At 57.3% G+C, this 21,006-nt stretch overlaps 3 protein-coding genes across 15 annotated transcripts; 1 reads left to right on the top strand and 2 right to left on the bottom strand.

The window, feature by feature from the left end:
- Nucleotides 1-1,680: 1,680 nt before the first annotated feature.
- ACADVL (acyl-CoA dehydrogenase very long chain) lies at nt 1,681-7,208 on the top strand. 8 transcript variants are annotated; one of them, XM_032615378.1, is made up of 20 exons: nt 1,681-1,842; nt 1,932-2,007; nt 2,280-2,345; nt 2,430-2,502; nt 2,607-2,671; nt 2,777-2,911; nt 3,304-3,448; nt 3,712-3,841; nt 3,931-4,056; nt 4,386-4,584; nt 4,857-4,961; nt 5,401-5,487; nt 5,573-5,635; nt 5,733-5,834; nt 5,913-6,010; nt 6,104-6,176; nt 6,272-6,344; nt 6,431-6,503; nt 6,602-6,677; nt 6,760-7,208. In XM_032615378.1, exons 1-20 carry the CDS (start codon nt 1,796-1,798, stop codon nt 6,898-6,900), a joined length of 1,953 nt encoding a protein of 650 aa, XP_032471269.1. In that variant the 5' UTR covers nt 1,681-1,795; the 3' UTR covers nt 6,901-7,208. The 8 variants fall into 8 exon arrangements, with proteins under 8 accessions (XP_032471269.1, XP_032471267.1, XP_032471268.1 ...); XM_032615376.1 differs by having other exon boundaries at nt 1,684-1,842; nt 5,703-5,834; XM_032615377.1 differs by having other exon boundaries at nt 1,696-1,857.
- Nucleotides 7,141-15,225, bottom strand: DVL2 (dishevelled segment polarity protein 2). 6 transcript variants are annotated; one of them, XM_032615368.1, is made up of 15 exons: nt 14,782-15,225; nt 12,544-12,613; nt 11,955-12,100; nt 11,715-11,824; nt 11,455-11,590; nt 11,258-11,348; nt 11,038-11,107; nt 10,793-10,932; nt 10,630-10,706; nt 9,823-9,935; nt 9,507-9,635; nt 9,287-9,418; nt 8,982-9,161; nt 8,328-8,543; nt 7,141-8,181 (listed from the first exon to the last, which is right to left on the bottom strand). In XM_032615368.1, exons 1-15 carry the CDS (start codon nt 14,973-14,975, stop codon nt 7,733-7,735), a joined length of 2,253 nt encoding a protein of 750 aa, XP_032471259.1. In that variant the 5' UTR covers nt 14,976-15,225; the 3' UTR covers nt 7,141-7,732. The 6 variants fall into 6 exon arrangements, with proteins under 6 accessions (XP_032471259.1, XP_032471261.1, XP_032471260.1 ...); XM_032615370.1 differs by having other exon boundaries at nt 9,823-9,890; XM_032615369.1 differs by having other exon boundaries at nt 11,727-11,824.
- Nucleotides 15,226-15,736: 511 nt separating this feature from the next.
- On the bottom strand, nt 15,737-20,150 carry PHF23 (PHD finger protein 23). The gene is made up of 5 exons (XM_032615788.1): nt 19,906-20,150; nt 18,283-18,314; nt 18,035-18,127; nt 16,653-17,493; nt 15,737-16,548 (listed from the first exon to the last, which is right to left on the bottom strand). The coding sequence occupies exons 1-5, from the start codon at nt 19,937-19,939 to the stop codon at nt 16,334-16,336; spliced, it is 1,215 nt and encodes a 404-aa protein (XP_032471679.1). The 5' UTR covers nt 19,940-20,150; the 3' UTR covers nt 15,737-16,333.
- Between the last annotated feature and the right edge of the window lie 856 nt (nt 20,151-21,006).

Here is a 21,006-nt window from a genome sequence, read left to right as displayed (position 1 = left end):
GGCAGGCTTGAGCCGCCCACCATTCCATTCTTCCCAGGTCCCCAGGCACCACCGCCACCACCACCTTCCCCCTCACACGCTGGCCCCTCTCCCCAAAGCCAGGCATGACCGCAACATTTTCCTGAGGACCAGGGAAGAGGGCCACCCCCAAGGGGCTCTGCTCTTTCAGCTCAAAAGGAGGGGAAGCTGTCACTCTCTCCTCCTGGGGCCTGTCCCCAGTGAGAATGGCAAAAAGAGGGGCATAAATTACCTGGGACTTCTTGACCCAGAGTAGATAGATGTACGTGTGTGTGTGTGTGTGTGTGTGTGTGAAGAGGACGGGACATGAGAATTCCTACAGTTCCTCTCAGGACTGGGAAGAATCCATCTGCCCAGAGGTCCAGAGGGCTGCCCTGAGCACATGGTCTCAGGAAAGAACAAGAGAGGGTGCAGAGAGATGTTCAGGAAGGTTTCAGAGGCCCTAAGGGGGAGGCAGCAAACCTCGGGGTCCTTCCTACTGTGAAAATTTTGGTGTTTCCAGAGTTAGTGACAACTCTGTCGTCTCAGGATAATATGCCTGAGCCATTCACACCCACCTTGAGTCACCCACCCCACTATTTTTTTAAATTAAATTAAATTTATTTATTTTTTTATACAACAGGTTCTTACTAGCTATCTATTTTATAAACATCAGTGTATATATGTCAATCCCAATCTCCCAATTCATCCCGCCACCAACACCCCCGCTCCCCACCCCTTTCCCCCCTTGGTGTCCATACGTTTGTTCTCTACATCTGTGTCTCTATTTCTGCGTTGCAAACAGTTCATCTGTACCATTCTTCTAGATTCCACATATATGTGTTAATTTACGATATTTGTTTTTCTCTTTCTGACTTACTTCACTCTGTAAAACAGTCTCTAGATCCACATGTCTCTACAAGTGACCCGATTTTGTTCCTTTTTATGGCTGAGTAATATTCCATTGTATATATGTACCATATCTTCTTTATCCATTTGTCTGTTGACGGGCATTTAGGTTGTTCCCATGACCTGGCTATTGTAAATAGTGCTGCAATGAACATGGGGGTGCATGTGTCTTTTTCAATTATAGTTTTCTCAGGGTATATGCCCAGTAATGGGATTGCTGGGTCATAGGGTAGTTCTATTTTTAGTTTTTTAAGGAAACTTCATACTGTTCTCCATAGTGGCTGTATCAATTTACATTCCCACCAATAGTGCAAGAGGGTTCCCTTTTCTCCACACCCTCTCCAGCATTTGTTGTTTGTAGATTTTCTGATGATGCCCATTCTAACCGCACCCCACTATTTCCCTCTGTTTTGTGTTGGTGGAGACGGATTTCACGAGGAACCCCAAAGAGTCCTCTTTCCATGCCTCTGCCTCTGGCATCTATGTTACGTTTATGTCTTCCCACCTCTCCCTTCTAATTCCACCTGGGAAGTCCTCCCTTCAGTCTACCCTCCATCCCTCTGGCTGCAACCGCCTAAGTTCCTCAGTCTTCCGTCTCAGCCTATCTCATCACCCCTTCTGAGGGCTACACTCCAGTTCGGACAGGCGAGATGAAGGAGTTTGGGGGAGACAAGGGACGTTTGGAAATGACCCTAGGTCAACCAGAATGCAGGGGTTCGGTGGCGCTCCGGAACTACAGCCCCCAGCATGCCCCAGCGGCCGGAAACCCCGCCCACCGCCTCCCGGTGCATTGTGGAGGATGAGGCAAGGCTGGAGGACCAGACTTTGGCTAACCCGGCGAGAGCGCTAAGTCAACGCTCAGGGTAGCAGCGGTCGGAGCGGTTCGGTGATGCAGGCGGCGAGGATAGCGCCGAGCATGGGGCGGCAGCTACTGAGGTTGGGGAGCGGGAGGTGTGTGTATGACAGGGGGTAAGGGGGCAGTGGGCCCGGACACCGGGCCAGGACTGAACCCTTACTCCCCACAGCTCGCGGTCCAGTGCGCTCCTTGGGCAGCCCCGGCCCGGCCTCTCCTGGCGACCTTATGCCAGTGGGGCCGCCCAGGTAAGTGACGGCCACCTTCGAGGGTATGAGAGCGGGAAGCCGCCTCGGCTCCCACCTCCCCGCCGCCGGCAGGGGTCTCCCTCTTGGTCCCAGTCACCTGCCGATCGCCCTGGCGCCGAAAGTAGGGGAAAGGGCAGCCCAGGGTGCCCTGAAGATGAAACTAGGGGAAAGGTGGCGGATGCGCCCTCCCGTGGCACCCAGCTCTTCCCCTCTGCTTTCCTTGGTACTTTGGAATCCCCTTCCCCGGCCTCACTGACCATCCCTTTCCCCAGGCGGCTGTGGAGAAGTCCGATTCTCTCTCTTCTGAGGCTTCGACCAGGGAAAAACGGGCCAAGCCGGTATGTGGCTCGAGCCCGGGAGGAGCTAAGACAGGGACAGGCCCACCCCACACTGCTCCCTGAAACTCCCTTCTCCCTGTGCAGGAATCTAAGTCCTTTGCTGTGGGGATGTTCAAAGGCCAGCTCACCACTGATCAGGTGTTCCCATACCCCTCTGGTAAGGAAACGGATAGGCGGAGCTGGATAGGGATGGGGCGTCTTCCCCTGACCGCCTCGCCTGGCCTGACCTGCCCGTCCCTCTTGCCACTCCAATCCCTGCAGTGCTCAACGAGGACCAGACACAGTTTCTTAAAGAGCTGGTGGGGCCTGTGTCCCGATTCTTTGAGGTGAGCAATGCCAGCCTGAGGAATAGAGCTTGGTCCCTGATGGGGTGGGAAAGAGGATAAGGAGCTTAACAGGAGCCTGGATATGAGATCCTGTGCCTTCCCCAGGAGGTGAACGATCCTGCCAAGAATGACATGCTGGAGCAAGTGGAGGAGACCACTATGCAGGGTCTCAAGGAGCTGGGGGCCTTTGGTCTGCAAGTGCCCAGCGAACTGGGTGGTGTGGGTCTCTGCAACACCCAGGTGAGGGAGCTCCCTCGGTCACCTCCAGTGTCCCAGTCTACACCTCACCCCTGGAGCTAAGGTCTCTGCCAAGAGCTGCCCTGGGGGCCTGTGGGATGTTGACTCTTACCACCAAACTACTTGCAGTTCCCAAGGGCCATGGACCTCAACCAGGGTCCCAAGTCCTAATGAATCGCTAAGGTGGGGACTGCCTGAGGATAGTGTAGGGAACCAACCTCCCACCGAGACCTGGAATAGACCTGCCAGTGTCCTTCTGCGGTGGCCCCACTTGCTCTGCCCACTCTCTCTGCAGGGATGCCCAGGTCGGGCTCTGCCCTGCTGCCCACGCTTTCCTGCTAAGGGCAGGTCCCCACGTAGCCAGTTACAGCCCCAGATGCCTGTTTCCCCTCCAGTATGCCCGCTTGGTGGAGATCGTGGGCATGCATGACCTCGGCCTGGCCATCGTCCTGGGGGCCCATCAGAGCATCGGTTTCAAAGGCATCCTGCTCTTCGGCACAAAGGCCCAGAAAGAAAAATACCTCCCCAAACTGGCATCTGGTGAGGCAGCCCTAGGAGACCCAGAGATCGGGAGTGTCCTGGGCCTGGCACAAATTAGGCCGCGTGGTACTTGGATCACCACACAGCTGGGCGTGTTGGCTGGGCGAGATGCTGGGTAGACATTGCAGTGTGCTGGTGGGGAGATACGAAGACGCTGAATATCGCCAGAAGCGTTAAGGGGGAATGCCTGTGTGTGTGGGTGGGCACTAAAGGGCCTTTCCTGCCCATCAGAACCCAGTGTAAAGGAGCTCTCTCTCCAACAGGGGAGACTATTGCCGCTTTCTGTCTAACTGAGCCCTCAAGTGGATCAGATGCAGCCTCTATCCGAACCTCAGCTGTGCCTAGCCCCTGTGGAAGATACTATACCCTCAGTGGAAGCAAGATTTGGATCAGGCACTCTTCTCCCACTTTTCCCTCCTCTCCACCTCTGCCCACGTCCAGGCCCCACTGCTCCATCCTGACTGCCTCTCACTTTTCCACAGTAATGGAGGCCTAGCGGATATCTTCACGGTCTTTGCCAAGACACCAGTTAAAGACACAGCCACGGGGGCCATGAAGGAGAAGATAACAGCTTTTGTGGTGGAGAGGAGCTTTGGAGGTGTCACCAAGTGAGTGGGCTGGGGAGAAAGAGGTAGAGCCAGGGAGGGGGCAGTACTGAGTTCCAGGGCAGATGGCTGTCACAGGTCACTCTGGGGATGGGTGCAAAAGCCAGAGCATTTGGACGGCATGTTCCTTTTAGGCCTAGTATGCATGCAACTGACCTAAAGTTTGGCTTCAGCAACCACTGAGCCCATCACACGACAGCAGGATAGAGCCGGGCCTCCTCAGCCCTCTGGGCATGCCAGGGACTGCTGCCTGCTCCTCTTACAGGCTGGCTCATAATGAATGGCTCACCCACACACACCCAGTGGCAACTTCTCCACCCTGTCTGTCACAGCGGGCCCCCTGAGAAGAAGATGGGCATCAAGGCCTCAAACACGGCAGAGGTGCACTTTGATGGAGTACAGGTGCCGTCAGAGAACATACTGGGTGAGGTGGGGGGCGGCTTCAAGGTCGCCATGCACATTCTCAACAACGGAAGGTTTGGCATGGCCGCAGCCATGGCAGGCACCATGAAGGGCATCATTGCTAAGGCGGTGAGTACCCTGCCTGAGTCCCTAGCTGGCCTGAATCTAAGCCTAAGACACACTGTCTCCCTTTCCATGTGTCCCTGGTCTCTTGCAAGCCCTCCCTCCACCAGAGGCCCCTCCCCTGCCAACAGCTCCAGACTTGATAGCTTAGGTCTCCACCCAGCCTGGACTGAACTCTTGGCTGTGGCCAAAGCCCACCCATCCCAGCACAGCCCAGCCTCTCTCCCGGAAAGAGGAGACTAGAGAACCACAAGTGGGACACACATGCCCTCTTCCAGGTGGATCACGCTGCTAATCGTACCCAGTTTGGGGAAAAAATTCACAACTTTGGGATGATCCAGGAGAAGTTGGCCCGGATGGCTATGCTGCAATATGTCACTGAGGTGAGGGCCACCCCCCTCCCCAGAGCCCTGAGGCCTTCTTCCCGGTTGGGTCAGACTACAACCCCCAGCAGCACCTGGGGCAGTGGGTCTCCAGCTTTACACCAATGCCCTAGGGGATGCGGGGAGGCATAGTCAGCTCAGCTTCCGCAGGATGGAAAGAGCCATGCTGTTCTGCCGAGGTGCTTCCAGAGGTCCCTGAAATTTGGTCTACCCCACCCCACCCTTATTCCTTCTTCACCCCTTTCAAGAAGTCAAATGCCTGCAAGCCCCTGACGAACTGACCAGGGAACCAAATATTTGGACATGCCTGACACATGGCATTGGAAGGTGAAGGCAAGGGCCACAGGGCGCCAGGGCAGACCCAGTCTTGTAGATGTGGGTGATCAGGTCGAGTCTGATGCAGCCCTTTTCCATTTCCCTTCCCGTGTCCCAACCTCAGTCCATGGCGTACATGGTGAGTGCCAACATGGACCAGGGATCCACAGACTTCCAGATAGAGGCTGCCATCAGCAAGATCTTTGGCTCGGTGAGGTCCCAGGCCTGTGGGGAGGGAGAGCCTGGTTTGGGAGCTTGGCTCCAAACCCAATTTTGGGTGTTTTCTTTGTCCCTAGGAGGCAGCCTGGAAGGTGACAGATGACTGCATCCAAATCATGGGGGGCATGGGCTTCATGAAGGTACAGAACACTTCTCTGCCCAGGCCGGCTGCAGCGGGCCAGGAGGAGGAGGTGGCACGTCCAGCAGGGGTGTATGATCTGTCTTCCCCTGTGGCAGGAGCCTGGGGTAGAGCGTGTGCTCCGAGATCTTCGCATCTTCCGGATCTTTGAAGGGACGAATGACATTCTCCGGCTGTTCGTGGCTCTGCAGGGCTGTATGGTAAGAGGGAGGAGAAATGGGGGGAGGAGCTGGGCAGGACAGCGGAGTCCTGACTATTGGACCCTCCTCCCCCCACAGGACAAAGGAAAGGAACTCTCGGGGCTTGGCAATGCTCTAAAGAATCCTTTTGGGAATGCTAGCCTCCTGCTGGGAGAGGCAAGCAAACAGCTGAGGCGGTAAGCTTAGGGGCCGGGGCCAGGGCAGGGCAGGGCGGGGCGGGGTAGGGCAGGGTATGGCAACTAACCAGTCACCCTTCCCCTTTCTCTAAGGCGGGCAGGGCTGGGCAGTGGCCTGAGTCTCAGCGGCACCATCCACCAGGAACTGAGTCGGAGTGGTGAGCTGGTGAGTAAGTGGTCAAGGTGGGGGGACAGTCTGCGTCGAAGACTGACAGGGCTGGGCCCCACTCTGAGCCCCGGGCACCTTCCCCATCTCTTTAGGCAGTGCAGGCTCTGGAGCAGTTTGCTGCAGTGGTGGAGACCAAGCTGATAAAACACAAGAAGGAGATTGTCAGTGAGTGAGCTCTACCCCGTTCCCGCCCCCCACTTTCCTTTCCCTCCGACTAACCACCCCCCAACCGCATCCCATCTACCTGACAGACGAACAGTTTCTGCTGCAGCGTCTGGCAGACAGTGCCATTGACCTCTATGCCATGGTGGTGGTTCTGTCCAGGTGAGGAGGCAGTGGGGGAGGCCTGAGCTGCAGTGGGGGCACTGGGGGTCCTGGGCCAGGCTCACAGCCCAGATTGGTTTCCTCCTACTTCCCCCCAGGGCCTCAAGGGCCCTGAGTGAGGGCCACCCCACAGCCCAGCATGAGAAAATGCTCTGTGACAGCTGGTGTACTGAGGTGAGATCCAGGGCTACCAAGTACGGGGGGCGGCAGGGGGGCCCTCGAGGCACGGGCCTGACTCCTCCTTCCCCCTCCCCAGGCTGCCGCCCGGATCCGGGAGAACATGGCTGCTCTGCAGTCTGACCCCCAGCAGCAGGAACTCTTCCGTAACTTCAAAAGCATCTCCAAGGCCTTGGTGGAGCGGGGGGGCGTGGTCACCAGCAACCCCCTTGGCTTCTGAATACTCCCAGCTAGGGCCTGGCCCAGAAGATGCCTTCTCCCAAGCCCAAGCCCAGGCCCCTTCTGTGCTGATCCTGGTTCTGCCTTGAAGGGGGTGTCGGCCCAGGACGGTGCCTACTCTCAGAGGGAGTGCTTACCGCCTCACAAATGAAGTCTTTAACAAGTCGTGCCCTGCTGCCGCACCTCTGTCCTTTCCCTCGCTGCCTGCCTCCCTCCCAAAGAAAGGAGCCAGAGGCACGGGGAGTTTGCCCCTATTGCTTTATTTGGTGTTTTATACAAGTGACTAAAATAAATAGAGTAACAAAAGCAGCTACACAGCCCCCAAATACCAAATACCCCAGCTTTCTTTGACTGCTGTCTAGGGGAGCCAACCCCCTTCCACTTCCCAGGGTACCACCGACTGACCACCCTCCCACCCTGCGCAGGACAGAGCTGACTGGGCAAATGGAGTAGGACATCACATTTTGGGGTTAGAAAAAGGGGCCCAGGAGACAGGGATTCTTCATACAAAAGAGAAAACGTCTAGTAAAAAAATAGTCCCAAAAATGTAAAAAAGTCTATTTTAACCCCCCAAAAGGCTTATAAAAAACAATAAAGCTAAAAATAACCAAAGGTCCCTTGTTGACCCTTGAGGGAAGGGGGAAGAACCAGGCACTGCTGGAAAGAGTCACAGTGGCAACAACCTCACAGCAGGCAGCAGCCCCCAGGACAGGCTGAGTCCAGGCACCAGAGGAGTAATGAGCACGTGACTGACAAGACACCCAATCACAGGACAGGAGCACCAAGCACTGACAGGCCAAGGCTGGAGATCCAACATGGCCCCACCACGCGCTCTACATAACATCCACAAAGAACTCACTGGGGTTGCCCATGGCCATGTGGAAGCTTTGGCGGCTGGCCGTCAGCTCTGGGGGCACGGAGCCCAGGTCTCTGACTGGAGGGGCCCCCGGAGGCTGCACTGCAGGAGGGACAGGGGGTGGGGGAGGGGGCATCATGACCACCATCATGGGGTTATACGGGAGGGCCATGCCAGGAGGTGGGCCATAGGGATGGAGCCCTGGGTGGGCTCGGAGATTGGGAGCACCTCCTGATGAGCCCCTGGATGGGGGAGGGCCCCCATCACCAGTCCCACCAGGTTCCCCGCCCCGCCGAAGGCTGCCGCCCCGGCTGGAAGGCTCAGACTCACTGCCGCTGCCAGACTTGGACTCAGGGGCCCGCTCCTCAGGCCTCCCTGTGCGCCCCACCCCCCCATCGCTTCGTGTCGACCCACTGCTCCGGCTCCCTGTGGGGGGAGAGGGGATGGGAGCAACTGAGCCCCAGCCCAGGGTCCCTTGGCCTCCCCAGTCCCCGCTCCAGCCTCTGCTCCCTGGCTTCACCTTGGTGCCCATGTCCAGGCCCCAGCTGTGTGGGGATCTGGCGGTGACTTACCCTCACTGTGCTGGCTGCTGGCACTGCCTCCACCGTAGGTGTAGGACGAGAGCTCGTGGTAGGGTGGGGGCTGGGGACTGTATGGATGCGGGGCTGGGTACTGGTAGGAGAAGGTGGGCAGCAGGGGCCAGGGTGTGGCCCCGGGCAAAGGAGCCAAGGTGTCCTGGTCTGAAGCGCCACTGGAGCCATCATCATTCAGAGACAGGTTGACTAGGTCTGGAAGGCAAGAGAAAGACCCAGGATCACTGCTTTAAGAAGCCAGCACCCCAAGACATCGAATGAAAAGGAACTGGGAACCGTTTCCCCACAACCATCCACGATGGGGGTTAAAACGAAGGCCTCGGACAGGAAATGTCCCACCAGCCACAGCCATCAGGGCAGGAACTCGGCCAGGGCCACCACTAGTTCCACATGCTTCTATGTGACTCAGGAAAAGCCGCCCTCCCCACCAGCAGACACAACCCTGCACGTGGCGCACAGCTCCTCTGGCAGAACACAGGGGGACGTCAGCCCCCACACGTGTCACCAGCCAGCACAGGGCCCAGCGCAGGACGCACGCTGCTCGGCGTCCACGGTGGCCCTTAGGCCTGGGGTTGGAGAGGCAGGATGAGGCGGCCAGATCCGCTCTCCCTGGGCTGGGACAGGGGCACTCACAACTCTCACAGCCGCCACTGAGGTCTCCAAAGACATAATAGCACTGCTCAGAGAAGGTGATCTTGTTCACAGTGTGCCGGATAAGGCCTGCCTTGAGCAGCCCGCTGGCATACTTTCGGGCCTCCCGCCGCTCAGGAAAGCCCTCCACGTGATGGTAGAGCCAGTCAACCACGTCCGAGCCTGGATCGCCCAGGGCAAAGAAAGGCCTCAGGTTCTCCTCCCCAGCTCCTGCCTCACCCCTGCCTGGACCACTCCCAGCTGTGGCCTCCTCCTCTCCACACCACCTGCCCAGAGCCCAGCCGTACCCAGAAAGGCGTTAGGGATGGTGATCTTGAGCCACATGCGGTCCCGAACTTCCAGTCCAGACTCTGGAGCTGCCATGGCCTTGGTCACAGATGCCATGTCGGTATGGATGGAGAGGCCCCGGCCCTCACAGCCTGACAAAGGAGAAACAGAGGAGCGGTGGATTCACACCACACTGGGTGGTCTTCCAGGGAGGCTGGATGAGGTGGGCCTGGGGCTCACCATCCGGAAGAGAGGACCCAGAGGTGATGGTGCTCATGGACGAAGAGCCTGGATAGGCTGGGAAGGTGCCAGTCAGCGCGGCAGAGTGTGAGACCCAGGCAGCAGGGTCAATCGGCTGGATGGGCTCATCTGGGAGAGCGAAGGCCACCAAGATGGTCACTTCCCAGTCCCAGAGAGCCAGCCCTGTCCCTCCCCGAATCAGACTCCTGTCCCAGCCCCACCTTGACCCTCACCCACCCACCCCCTGTAGCCTGGAGGCCAAGGGTATCCACACCCGCCCTGTCCTCCCAGCTACAGGTCCCTGAGCATCACTCACTTCGGGGGAGAGTGAAATAGGCCTGGGGAGAGGGATCCCAGCACTTGGCTACAGTCAGCACGATGGGGCTGTGAGGAAGAGGAGGCCAGTCAGGCTGGGGTGAGGGGAGAGGCCTGAGGAGTGGGGAAGCCTGGAATGAGAATAGGTGAGGGACAAAAAAAGGAAAAGAAAAAAGGAGCACAGACATGGCTGGGCCAGAGAAGGTAATGGTGGAAGGCTCCACAATGCGGGTGACTCACCAACACGGGTAACTCTTAAAAACACACTGCTGAGAAATTCAAGTGAGTATATGCTGCATGGTTCCATTCAGAGCAAGTCCGAAAACAGGTAAAACTAAACTGTGTTGTTCAAAAACACATGTATGGCCGGTGAAACAACGACCAAGCAAACCATCGTGGTGATGACCAAAGCATCAGCAGAGTGGTTACCTTGGGGAGTGAGGAGGGAGGGAGTGGGAAGGGACACTGTGAGGGGCTCTCCCCGGGTCAGAAACCTTCTAGGTCATGATCTAGGCGGTGGCGACGCCAACACCCACTCACTCCAGACTCACTTGTTACGCGTTCTTGCTCTATGTATTTTTTTGGGGCAGCGCCGTGCGGTATGCGGGATCTTAGTTCCCCGACCAAGGACCGAACCCTCGCCCCCTGCAGTGGAAGCGCGGAGTCCCAACCACTGGACCGCCAGGGAAGTCCCATATTACGTACTTTCTGATGAGCATTATGTTTTACCACTTTTTAAAGTAATAAAACGAAAGGTGAAAAGGCAAAGAAAGAGAACCAAGGACCTGAGACCAGCTCGAAGGCTCACCCCGGCTTGTGCACGATGTCCCTCAGCACCCGCACTGCATCGTCGTTGCTCATGTTCTCAAAGTTCATGTCGTTCACCTGGCAGGAGGGGCGGTGGGTCAAAGGTGGGGGAGAGGGGCTGAGGGCCCCGGCCTGGGTCAGCGGGCGGCCCCGCCCCAGCTCACCTGCAAAAGCATGTCCCCGGGCTCAATGCGCCCATCAGCCGCCACAGCCCCACCCTTCATGATGGAGCCGATGTAGATGCCTCCATCTCCCCGCTCGTTGCTCTGACCCACGATGGAGATGCCCAGGAAGTTGTACTTCTCTGTGGAGGGAGGCCAGGTGACGAGAGGAAGGCCCAGCCTCATGCCTCCCAGGGACCCTGGAGACCAGGTCCTCCCAGCCCCCAGGGCCCAGGCGCCCTCCATACCCATGTTGAGCGTGACTGTGATGATGTTGAGAGACATGGTGGAATCGGTGACGCTGCTGAAGGATGAGGCCTGTGGTGGGTAAAGGGGAAGGAGCCGGACTGCCTCCAACAAGCCGGGACAAGCCCCAGGATTCTCCCTGTCTGGTCCTTGTACCCCCGAAACCAAGGCCCGCGCCCCCAGCTCCCCTGAGGTCCAGCTGCCCCACAAGAAGCCCCTCACCCTCTCCAGGCGGGGTGGCCGCTGTTTCCTCCGCCGCCGGTGGCGCTTGAGGAGGCGGGAGGCGCTGCTCTGCTCCGTGGAGCTGCTGAACCTGCCGGGAGGTCGGGCGGGGAGCTGGCCGGGCGGTGGTCGCGGGGCCAAAGGAGAGGACGGGGTGGCGGTGGGGGGGCACCCCGGGGAGGCCTACGGAGCCCCACCTGCTCATGGTGTCCTCCTCGTCCGAGTCCCCCAGGCTGGTGCTCTCCAGCTCACTGGTCATGAGGGTGGAGGAGCTCTCGTACCCTGCCAGGTGGCGCTCCAGCCTCGAGGGGCCGCTGGGACGGTGGCCCCCCGCTGAGGGAGAACAGGAACCTCAGGAACCAGGACTCGGGCTCCTCACCCTTGTCAGGGCTTTGGGTCGGAGCCGACCCCTCCCAAACTCCCAGTCTAGCCGGCCTCCAGGCCTGGCCCCCCTCACCGCCGCGCTCACTGCTGTCTCGCCTGCGAGGTCGCTCCCGCCTCAGAGACACCACTGACTCTGTTTCTGTCTCGGGCTCCAGATTTTCCCGGCTGCTAGACACGTTAGGGCTAGATGGGCAGAGAGGGTTTCCCACCTGCGTCAGTGGGACAAGGCTCCTAATCGTCGGCTTCCCCTCCCAAGGGGCTTGGATTCCCTCCTCACCTCCCTCCCCTGGACTCAAGAATCCCAAGGACTCACTGGAAGGATGGAGGCCTGGAGTCTCCAATGCCACTGGTCCTCTCCGGTGGCAGAGGGGGTACAGGTGGCGGTGGAGGCACCGGGTCTGTCCGAGGCTCGTGGGCTGGGGGGGCCATCTCAGGTTGGGGGTTTTCTGATGACACTAACTAGAAGGATGCAAGTGATTTGAAAAGAACAACAACAAAAGAAAACGGCTCAATGAGGAATATGAGAGGCACGTGAGATGAGAGTAAGAGGAAAGAGTAGAAAAGGGGACGGCGCCTGAGAGAGCCCGGAGAAAAGCACAAAAAAAGCAGCAGCAAGCATTAGAGGCTCCAGAAGGAGAAGGCTGAGGAGCTCCAGCTGGCTGGCTCTCCAAACAGGTAGGGAGGATGGGAGTTCCCTGGCAGTACAGCAGTTAGGCGCTATCACCGGCAGGCCCAGGTTCAATCCCTGTCGGAAGGCCGCACAGGGCACGGCCAAAAACAAACAAACAAACAGGTAAGGAGGCAAAGAGCCAGAACTTCCGGCAACTGAGAGGGGGCGGGCACAGGCTGAGGCTTGGAGGAGCTTGGCAATGCCAGAGGGACTCTCCGGCAGGGCCCCTTACCCAGGATACCACCCTTCCGTTGAAGCAGGGAAGGCGAGCATTGTCATCTGAAATCTCTTCCTTCACCACCCTGCCAAGAGACAAGATAAAGGTCAGTGAGACTGGACTGGCTTCCCCCATTCCCACCCGCATTCGAAGTTTCTCCCAATCTTCATCCAGCTCAAGGATGCTGCTTTTCTCCAACCTTGTCCAAGTCCCCTTCTCTGACGCTATAACACGCACACCTAAGAAATCACCAAACTCAATTCCCTTTCCTTATTTCTCCTTCTCTCCCCAGCTCATCCTCAGGGGCTCAGAGCTGTTCCAGAGATTTCCTAGAGTCTGATTCAAACCTCTCAGTCCAATTTCAAAGGCTTCCCGTAAGGTTGCCCCAGCTGCCCCAAATATCTAACCTTAGGAGCCTTGCAGGCAGCCTCCCTCCAACTTTCACCGTATTCCTCACACAACTTCCCCCAAAGGCTTTGGTCCTCATCTACATCTCTACTTTTATGCTTTCCTTAGTTTTCTCTAACTCACTTTCAGAGAGATGTCCAAATGTGCTGTCTTCTCCTAGATGAAAATACCCATTAGACCAAAGAATAGTACCTCCTCACTAGACTGAGCTCCCAAGCAGAGGTGAAGCCCAGATCCCCATTCTCCTGTGCCTCACCTGGCACAAACTCTGCACTAAGCAATCTGCTCCTCCTGACAGACCCTAAAGCCCAGTCCTGGGGGTCACCTCTCCCATGGGTTCCTTCAACGGACCTTCTTTTCAATCACCAAGTGAAATCATCAATGCCTGTTTTGTTCAACACCATGTCCCCGGCCACAGACCAAAGTACCTGACACTTCGTAAGCATTAACAAATACCTGCTGGCTAAACTAATAAACGTATAAACTATGACACACTCTGCCCTGAACAGACTCTCACACACACTCACCCCCAAATTGGGATATCTGGTCGGATTAACCCTTTAGCCTAATATGGTTCTAAGAATGTGGACATATGTCAACTCAATCCCACCTATTATCAATGTGACAACACAACCCAGGCACTACCAATCTGTCTCAGCATAACGTTGTATTCTTCACTATATAATCCAGTCTCAGCACAGTCCAGCCTTCCAAGTGATTCTATCCTGTATTATCATAACCTAGTTTAAGAATTAGACTCAATGCTAATAAGGGCAATGACCACACACCAAGAACGTACCATGCACCTGTACTAAGCATTTTCCTCTGGTTAACTCCATTTCACAGATGAAATCAAGGCACAAAAGTTGAATAAACTACCTCAGATTGTAGTGCTGACAAATAGAACATTGAAATCCAAGGTAACCCCCAAGACAGTACCACCTTCCCAACGTCCAACAGTGTTTCTAGGTAGAGCCCAGTCTGTTCAGCTTCCCTATAACCCAGGCTATCCCAGCCTGATCCAGCCTCCCTTCAAGAGCTGAGACTGAGGACCAAGAGAGCACAGTCCCAAAGGCTATAAACACAAAAGGGCCTACTCTGCATTATTTAAAGTCCCGGTCTTGCCCAGACTGTTCCAAATTACCCCAGGGTAGCCCAATCTATTCTACCACGTGCAGCTGTCTACACCAATATAGACTAGAATATCCCAATACAGCTGACTGTACCAGCTGTATTGGTACAGACCCCGTCAGCCCCGTCTGCCCTTGTATTGAGTGTCCCAATAAAAACTAGGCCCCCAGAGAAACTAAGATCAATCAATAGAACCCGCTGGAGACCAGAATGGCATCCCAACAGAACACTCTGCGTTAGTACGGACTAGACTGTCCCCAAACTATCCTGTCTGCCTTAGTATAGGACAGAACATCCCAAGCCTGCCCAGTATAGCCCAATCTACATCAGCAGAGTCCACAATATCCCTACATAGCCTGTGTGCTACAGGACTACTCACAATGCAGTTACCAGCGGAGAGATCAATCTACCTCAGCACAGACCAGAACACCCAAAAATAAACCAGTGTGCTCCACTCTATTCCAGTATAGCCTAATCTTCTATAATCTGGTTTACTATATCCCAGTCTGTCCTCCTACAGTTCCGCACGCCTCAATCTGTCTAAACATAACCTTGTCCGTCCTGGGATAGCCAATCTACACGAGCATAGTAAAGATGTGCTCCACTATAGCCCAGAAAATCCCAGCATGTCCCAAAGTAGACCAGTGACCCTCAAAATTACCCAACCCACAAAAGCACAGCCCCCGTCGTTCCTAGTCTAGGCCTCGCGCTCACCCGAAATCCTGATCCATAGACTTGAAAAAGTACTTAGCGCCCGCGGGCCGCTGCAAGACGCTCTTGAAATCGCCGAGGGTGATGCGCTCGGCGGGGACGGGGATCTTCACCAGGTAGGGAGTCTCTTCTTCATCCAGGTGGTAAATCACCTTCGTCTCCCCGACACCACCGCCCCCAGCGCCGCTGCCCGCCATGGTCTCGCCCGCGCGCTCCCGGGCTCCGCCGCCCACCCAGCGGGGCTGATCGCCCCCGCCGCGCCTGCGCACTCCCACGAACCGACGCGCAAGCAACGCGACCGACCCAGCGTAAGAAAGGTGCAAAAGGGAAAAAGACAAGGCTCAGCGGGTTGACGGCGTGTGTGGGGGGGCGGTGGGGACGGGCCGTGGGGCGCGACCCAAAGCCGCGGGCTCCGGCGCCGCAGCCGCCGCAGACGTCGCGAGGGCTCTCCAGCGCCCCGCCCACCTCTCCCCACGTCACGTGACTAGAAATAGCCCACCCCCGCTCTGCCCGTAACGCCCCACCACGTGACCCTCGCTGGTCACGTGACTCTCAGCTCCGCCTAGCGCCCTCGTCACATTATTGACACTTTCAGCAACGGTCTCCCAACCCTCTACGGCTCCGCCCCCAAGTGTGTCCCCACCCGCCTCCTCCAACTACCCCGGCTCGGCTGGCCTCTGCCTTCAGGGGGCACCCCGCTTTACCCCCTGAGGGAAAGAGCTTCAAGCAACTATGATCCGCTGGAGCGTGCAAGTGGGAGGTGAGGGTGGGAATTGCGGGGGGGGGGTCCTTGACTAGGGGGTGAGGTGGGGCAAAGCCAATCGAGGTCCTAGGGTTGGTGGAAAAGGCGCAGCGCCAGGCCATTTTCAGCTTGGACTTTTAAGAGAGGTGAGTTTCAGCCCCACCTCCAGCCAGCTTTTCCAAAGCCTCCCTCCCAAGCAGGACAGTCAGTGAGGGCTATAAACACAAAAGAGCCCACTCTACTTTATTTACAACACGAAGGCTGTCTGTACAAACAGCTGGCCTATATTATTAAAAACAAAAGAGGTGAGTGAGAACATCGTCACCTTTCTGTTTTCCTTCCTCACTCGGCCAAGCTCTGGTTGGTACTCCATCTCTGAGCTGCCATACTCAAAAGGTGAAGTCCAAAATTAAAAATACAACCGGTGTAGAATAAATGGGGAGTGAGATAAAAGAAAAAATGAGGGAGGGGAGTGCTATATTTACACTAGAGTTTTATAGACAACCGTCCCACTCCATCCCAATTCCAACCCTGGCCCAGGAAGTGAGCGGTGGCAGGTCCAAGGGACAGAGCTTAAGTGTCTAAGGACCCAGACAGCTTCCCACCCCCAACTGCAATAGGTCCGAGTTCAAGTCCACAAGATGGGAAGGAAGGGTAGGATAGGAACATCACTCATTTCCAAACCAGCCTCCCTTGGGAATTTCTGCCTTAAAGTGGGACAACATCCCAGCTCCGGGGGACAGGCTGATGACCCTGAGGCTCAGTTCCCAAGTCACGTTGCCATTCGAAGTTCCAGCCTAGAGATGGCATATGTCAGGGCTCTCCAGATTTCGGAGGCCCCGCTAACCGTCGGGCCTCTGGCCGCAGTTCCTTGCATTTCTGGCAATAAAAGAAATCAGGGACATTGGTCTTCTTAATCTTAGCACAGGAGAGGTGGATCCACGTTCCACACAGGCTGCACTCAATCATGGGCCGGCCTGCAAAGGGCTTTCGGCAGTAACACGTGATCAGATCCCATGAGTCATCACCTGGGGAAAAGAAGGTTTGTTTGGTGTTCTGCTGGAGCTCTTAGATCCACAATACCCCCAAACCCATCAACCCAGCTACCCCTGGGCAGCCCCAAACTTCTCACCTGATTCTACCATGATGTCCTCATCCATGACCCGCATCTCGCCTTCACTGGAGCTGGCATCTCCATCTTGGCTTGTTTCAGTGCTGCCCACGTCCTTGCTTTCACTGTCAGTGGGAGGGACTCCTTCAGGGTGCACTGTGGCAGGGGGCCTAGGAGCCTCAGGAGGTGTTGGCAGCACAGGGGCTGGGGCTTCCCCTCCTACCACTGCTGCCATCTCTTCCTCCTCCTCTTCTTCCTCTTCTTCCTCCTCCTCCTCTTCAGAGTCTGTATCGCTGGGGGGTGCCCGGGGAGGCCCAGGAGGTGGGAGTCTATCCCCCCGCTCTGCCTTTTTCAACTTCCGCTTCTTGCTCTTCTTGATTCGAGACCTCTTTTCCCCATCCCCAGGGGCTGGCCGAGGCCTCCGAAGCACCCCAAAGCCTGTCCCCCCTCCTGGCCCCAACTTGCGGTTCTTTCGGTCCTTCTTTCGAGGAGGCTGGGAGAGATCCCCCTGGGAAAGGGGCACTGGGGTGAGAGCAGCAGGGGGCCGGGAGGCATGTGTCAGGGATGTGGGGGACAGTGGAGATGCCATTTTGGGCCCATCTAGATCAAAGAGAGAGTCCTTGAGTTTCATCTTCTCAAGCAGGGTGGCACTATCAGGGGCCTGCAGATGAGGGAAAGTGGACCTTGGGGGTCCTGGCTGGGTGGGACCTGCTTGAGCTGCCCTTCTCTTGGATGACTTTGCTTTCTTAACAAAGGTCTGGATGGTTCTGAGATCTGAGGGGGCTGAGTCCCAGCCATCGCTGTCTGCCGCACTCTCACCTCGCAATGGAGAGCTGGAGCCGGAGGCTGGCCAGTCATTTTCCTTAAAGGGGAGAAGAGACCAGGATCAGCAAGGGGCCCAGGGTCATCTCAGCCCCTATACACATCCAACTTAAAAGACCAAAATATCTGGCCAAAACCACTAAATCTTACTGTATTCAGAAAACTTATCCCCACCCCAATTCCCATCAGCATCTCCTCTTGAACACTTCCATGTTACCCCTGACCTCAAATTCTAACCATTTCCCCAATGCCCACTGCCTTCACAACACAGCATCCCCCAGACCAGAGCCATTTTTCTCTAGCTCTTTCTGAACAGCCTCATTTGTTACCATTTTCAGTTCCTAAAGTTTTTATCCAAAAGCACTTTCCATTTAGAGCACCCCAAAACCATTATTGCACTCAAACCACCTATTAGTCCCACCCCCACTCCAGATACTAGTTTTCCCACCAAAATTTCCATTTCCCTAGTCTTACATATAATTTCTAGGCTTTGCCTACAACGTAACACAGTCTCATAAGCTCAAGAGCCTCTCTACAACCCTAGGACACCACCCTCCAGTCAGTTGTCCTCCTGTCCCTACCTCCTTGCTAGGGGGGATGTAACCAGCATAGGCCAAAACAAAACTGCAGAATTTGTTGAAATCCTCAATTGTTCTCCGTCGTTTCTCTGGTGGCTGAAAGGAAAAAAATATGTAGCACACAGAGTTTGCGAGGGACATTCCCAAAAGCATAGTCCCTGGAGTGAGAAATCTGGAAAAAGTGGGAGAGGGAGAGAAGGAGCAGGAGATCCTGCAGTAATACTAGGCTGCAAAAGAATGGGAAACCTCACCTGAGTCTCTGGCTTAAGGGTCGGAGGTGGATCTGTGAAAGCAATAAAAGCCGAGTCAAGGCACTAGGAAAGAGTCGGTGTAAGACCCCACCTCTCAACCTCCGAGGTCCCAAGTGAACCCCCTCCTCTCCCAGGTCCCTCAGCCAGGCGAGCAGGCCCCCAGCGGTGCTGGACCCGCCGCTGCTCCCCCTTCCGCCCCGCGAGGGACGGAGCCTGGGCGCGGCGCCCTCTCAGGCCTCGCTATAGCGCTCCCCTTCCCCCCACCGGAGACTTGGCGCTCCGCCCCCCCACCCCCAACTCACGGTTTCTCTAGACTCCGGGTTCCTCGGCTCTCTCGGCGCCCCACCCGCCATACCGCTCCCCGGACCGAGCCCGGGCTGCCGCCTGCCCCTGTCCTTCACACGCGCCCAGTGCCCGGAGTTCCCACCCCGCCGCGCTCTACCGCCCCGGGCCCTCCGCGACCGCACACGCCGCCCGCCGGCCCCCAGGGTCTAGGATGACCACGCCGAACCGCTCCCCGCCCTCCGGCCCCTTCTACTCGAGCACGAGGCCCGGCGCGCCCCTCACCCCCACCAAACACACACGGGCTCACACATCCAACGCCACTTCGCGGCCGGGACAGACCTGAGAGCTCTCACCCGGACGCGGCCCCACCTGCCCCCCCTTACCGCGCTCCCCACAATTTCGCCGTCCCCCCGCCCCCATCCGGGGCTTTGGCCCCTCCCCGTCTCGAGCTCTTCGGGCTCCCCGCCGGGCCCCGGGCCCAGTTCCGAGCTCTCTCCGGCCGCCGCCTCCCCCCTCCCTGCCCCCGGACTGGCCAGCAAGTCACTAGGCTACGGACCCCTAAACTCGAGCCCCCCCCAACCAGCTACTCACCTCCTCCCCAGCAACCCCCGCTGCTGCCGCCGCTGCCCCCCTCACCCTCCGCAACTCCCAGGCTCTAACCCTCGCCGACCGACCAACCCCCCCCTCCCCCCGGCGCAACTCGCCGGCCTTAAACCCCCACCCCGCCCCACCGCCCCCAAAACTAGCCAGCTCTCGTCGCTTCCCGGCTCCCTCTCCCCACAACCACCCCCCGCATAGGTCTCTCTATCGCAGACAATACCCAGACCCTCTCTTCTCCCCACAACTATCTGCCCACCCCTCCAACAATCACCGGGCTAGCTCCGGCGGCAACTACCGGGAGCTCCGGCACCACCGCCACAAACTCCCCCACCTCGGCGAACTACCGAGCTCCTCACTCAATCCTTTTCTACATCCTTCCTCCCCAACAACTCTCCGGCCCCCAAATTCCCCCGACCTCCCAGTTCTAGGGCCCCAACCTGCCGGAGGCCCTTTCGGCCCCTAACCCCCGAAGCTGTGGGTTTCCAGCTCCCGCTCCCCCATCCCACCCCACCCGCCCTACACACACACAGCGCCTGATCTCCAACTACCCCTAGCCCAGTCTCCCACTCCTCTTTCTCCAAGGTCTCTCAACTCGTCACTCTCCCACCTCCAGGGGCAGGCCCCCGACCCCTTCCCCGCCCTCCCCCGCTGGGCTCCGGGGCTCGACCTCCAAGTTTGCCAATAGATTCCTCGCCCGCCCCCCGCCGACTAAGCGCTCTGTACCGGTCGAGAGCTCACCTTCGGGACTGGGCTCCGCCATGGCTTCCAGCATCGCCCCCTCCCCTCCTCCCGGTCCGGCGCCCCCCTCCCCTGAGCCGGGGATCCCGGTGCCGCCTCCGGTGCTCGGTGCTCCTACTGCCTCGCTCCACGGAGGTGTCTGCTTCGACTCGGTTGTGACTCGAGTCCGCTAGCCGCTGCCGCCACCTCCCTCTACCACTGCCTCCCGCACTCCCGGACCGGGCCCCCTCCCCCCGCGCCGCCGGCCGCCTGCTCCCTCCTCCTTCTCTCCTCCCTCCCTCCTCCTCTCTCCCCCCTCCCTTCGCGGGCGCTAACGCGCAATGCATCAAGGGGATTATAGTCCGTCTGGGGGCAGCAAAAAGGACACTGCATAACCCTCTGGAACTTCAGTTCCCAGCAAGCCACGGATTGGCGCAGGCGCACTAAGCCGCTCTCCGCCCCCGGGGAGTGGCGGGGAGATTGGGAGCAGAGGGGAGAGGGGAAGAGTGCGCTCAGGCTCCTGGGAAATGTAGGCTGGGCGGGGCTAAGAAAGAAGGGGATGAAGGGAAAGAAGGGATTAGAACTTTCGGCCACCATACTGCCTCATTCTGCGGCTTCTTTCTACCCACGGGGGACCGCCCCACTTCCGGCCAGACAGAGGAAAAAGCTGCTGGGAGATGAAGTTCTCCCGGTGATAATGGCTCCCTCCTCCCCGTGTTCTCCCTCTCCTGGATTACACTCCACTGGATCCCTCACGCCGGCACAAAGTCTGTCTAAGCGACATGCATCTGAGGACAGAGTCCTTTTACTAGCTCCCACACTCGAAAATCTCCTTCACCCAAAAGATTATGACAAACTTGGATGGTTTATGTAAAGCAGGTGCTTTCAAACTTCCACAGAAACCCACAGTAAAAAAAAAAATTTTTTTTATAACCTCAGGACCCAATCCATACACACGTATATAAAACTGAACTTTCATGAAATGATATTCAGTATTCCATCCATCACAATAAAAGCACACTTTTTATGCACAAGGAAAAGCCCAACATAAAAACAAACCAAAATATACTTCTATCCCTCCAACCTCCTCTTTCCCCACCACTGACGAGGGAGAACAAAAGG

This window comes from Phocoena sinus, chromosome 20 (assembly GCF_008692025.1).
Source record: "Phocoena sinus isolate mPhoSin1 chromosome 20, mPhoSin1.pri, whole genome shotgun sequence".
NCBI lineage: Eukaryota > Metazoa > Chordata > Mammalia > Artiodactyla > Phocoenidae > Phocoena > Phocoena sinus.
This window is presented reverse-complemented; position numbering and strand designations above follow the sequence as displayed.

Bases quoted from the DNA above. Each gene is read 5' to 3' on its own strand.
- ACADVL (XM_032615375.1), top strand. From the start codon at position 1,796: ATGCAGGCGGCGAGGATAGCGCCGAGCATGGGGCGGCAGCTACTGAGG. The intron at 3,449-3,711 runs GTGAGGCAGCCC...TCTCTCCAACAG, and splicing joins CCTCCCCAAACTGGCATCTG to GGGAGACTATTGCCGCTTTC. The intron at 4,962-5,400 runs GTGAGGGCCACC...TCCCAACCTCAG, and splicing joins TGCTGCAATATGTCACTGAG to TCCATGGCGTACATGGTGAG.
- DVL2 (XM_032615368.1), bottom strand. From the start codon at position 14,975: ATGGCGGGCAGCGGCGCTGGGGGCGGTGGTGTCGGGGAGACGAAGGTG. The intron at 9,636-9,822 runs GTGAGTGATGCT...TCGCTCTCCCAG, and splicing joins CTATTTCACTCTCCCCCGAA to ATGAGCCCATCCAGCCGATT. The intron at 8,544-8,981 runs GTGAGTGCCCCT...CTTGCCTTCCAG, and splicing joins CAGTGGCGGCTGTGAGAGTT to ACCTAGTCAACCTGTCTCTG.
- PHF23 (XM_032615788.1), bottom strand. From the start codon at position 19,939: ATGCTGGAAGCCATGGCGGAGCCCAGTCCCGAAG. The intron at 18,128-18,282 runs GTGAGGTTTCCC...TTTTCCTTTCAG, and splicing joins CCCTTAAGCCAGAGACTCAG to CCACCAGAGAAACGACGGAG. The intron at 16,549-16,652 runs GTGAGAAGTTTG...TCTTTTCCCCAG, and splicing joins GGACATCATGGTAGAATCAG to GTGATGACTCATGGGATCTG.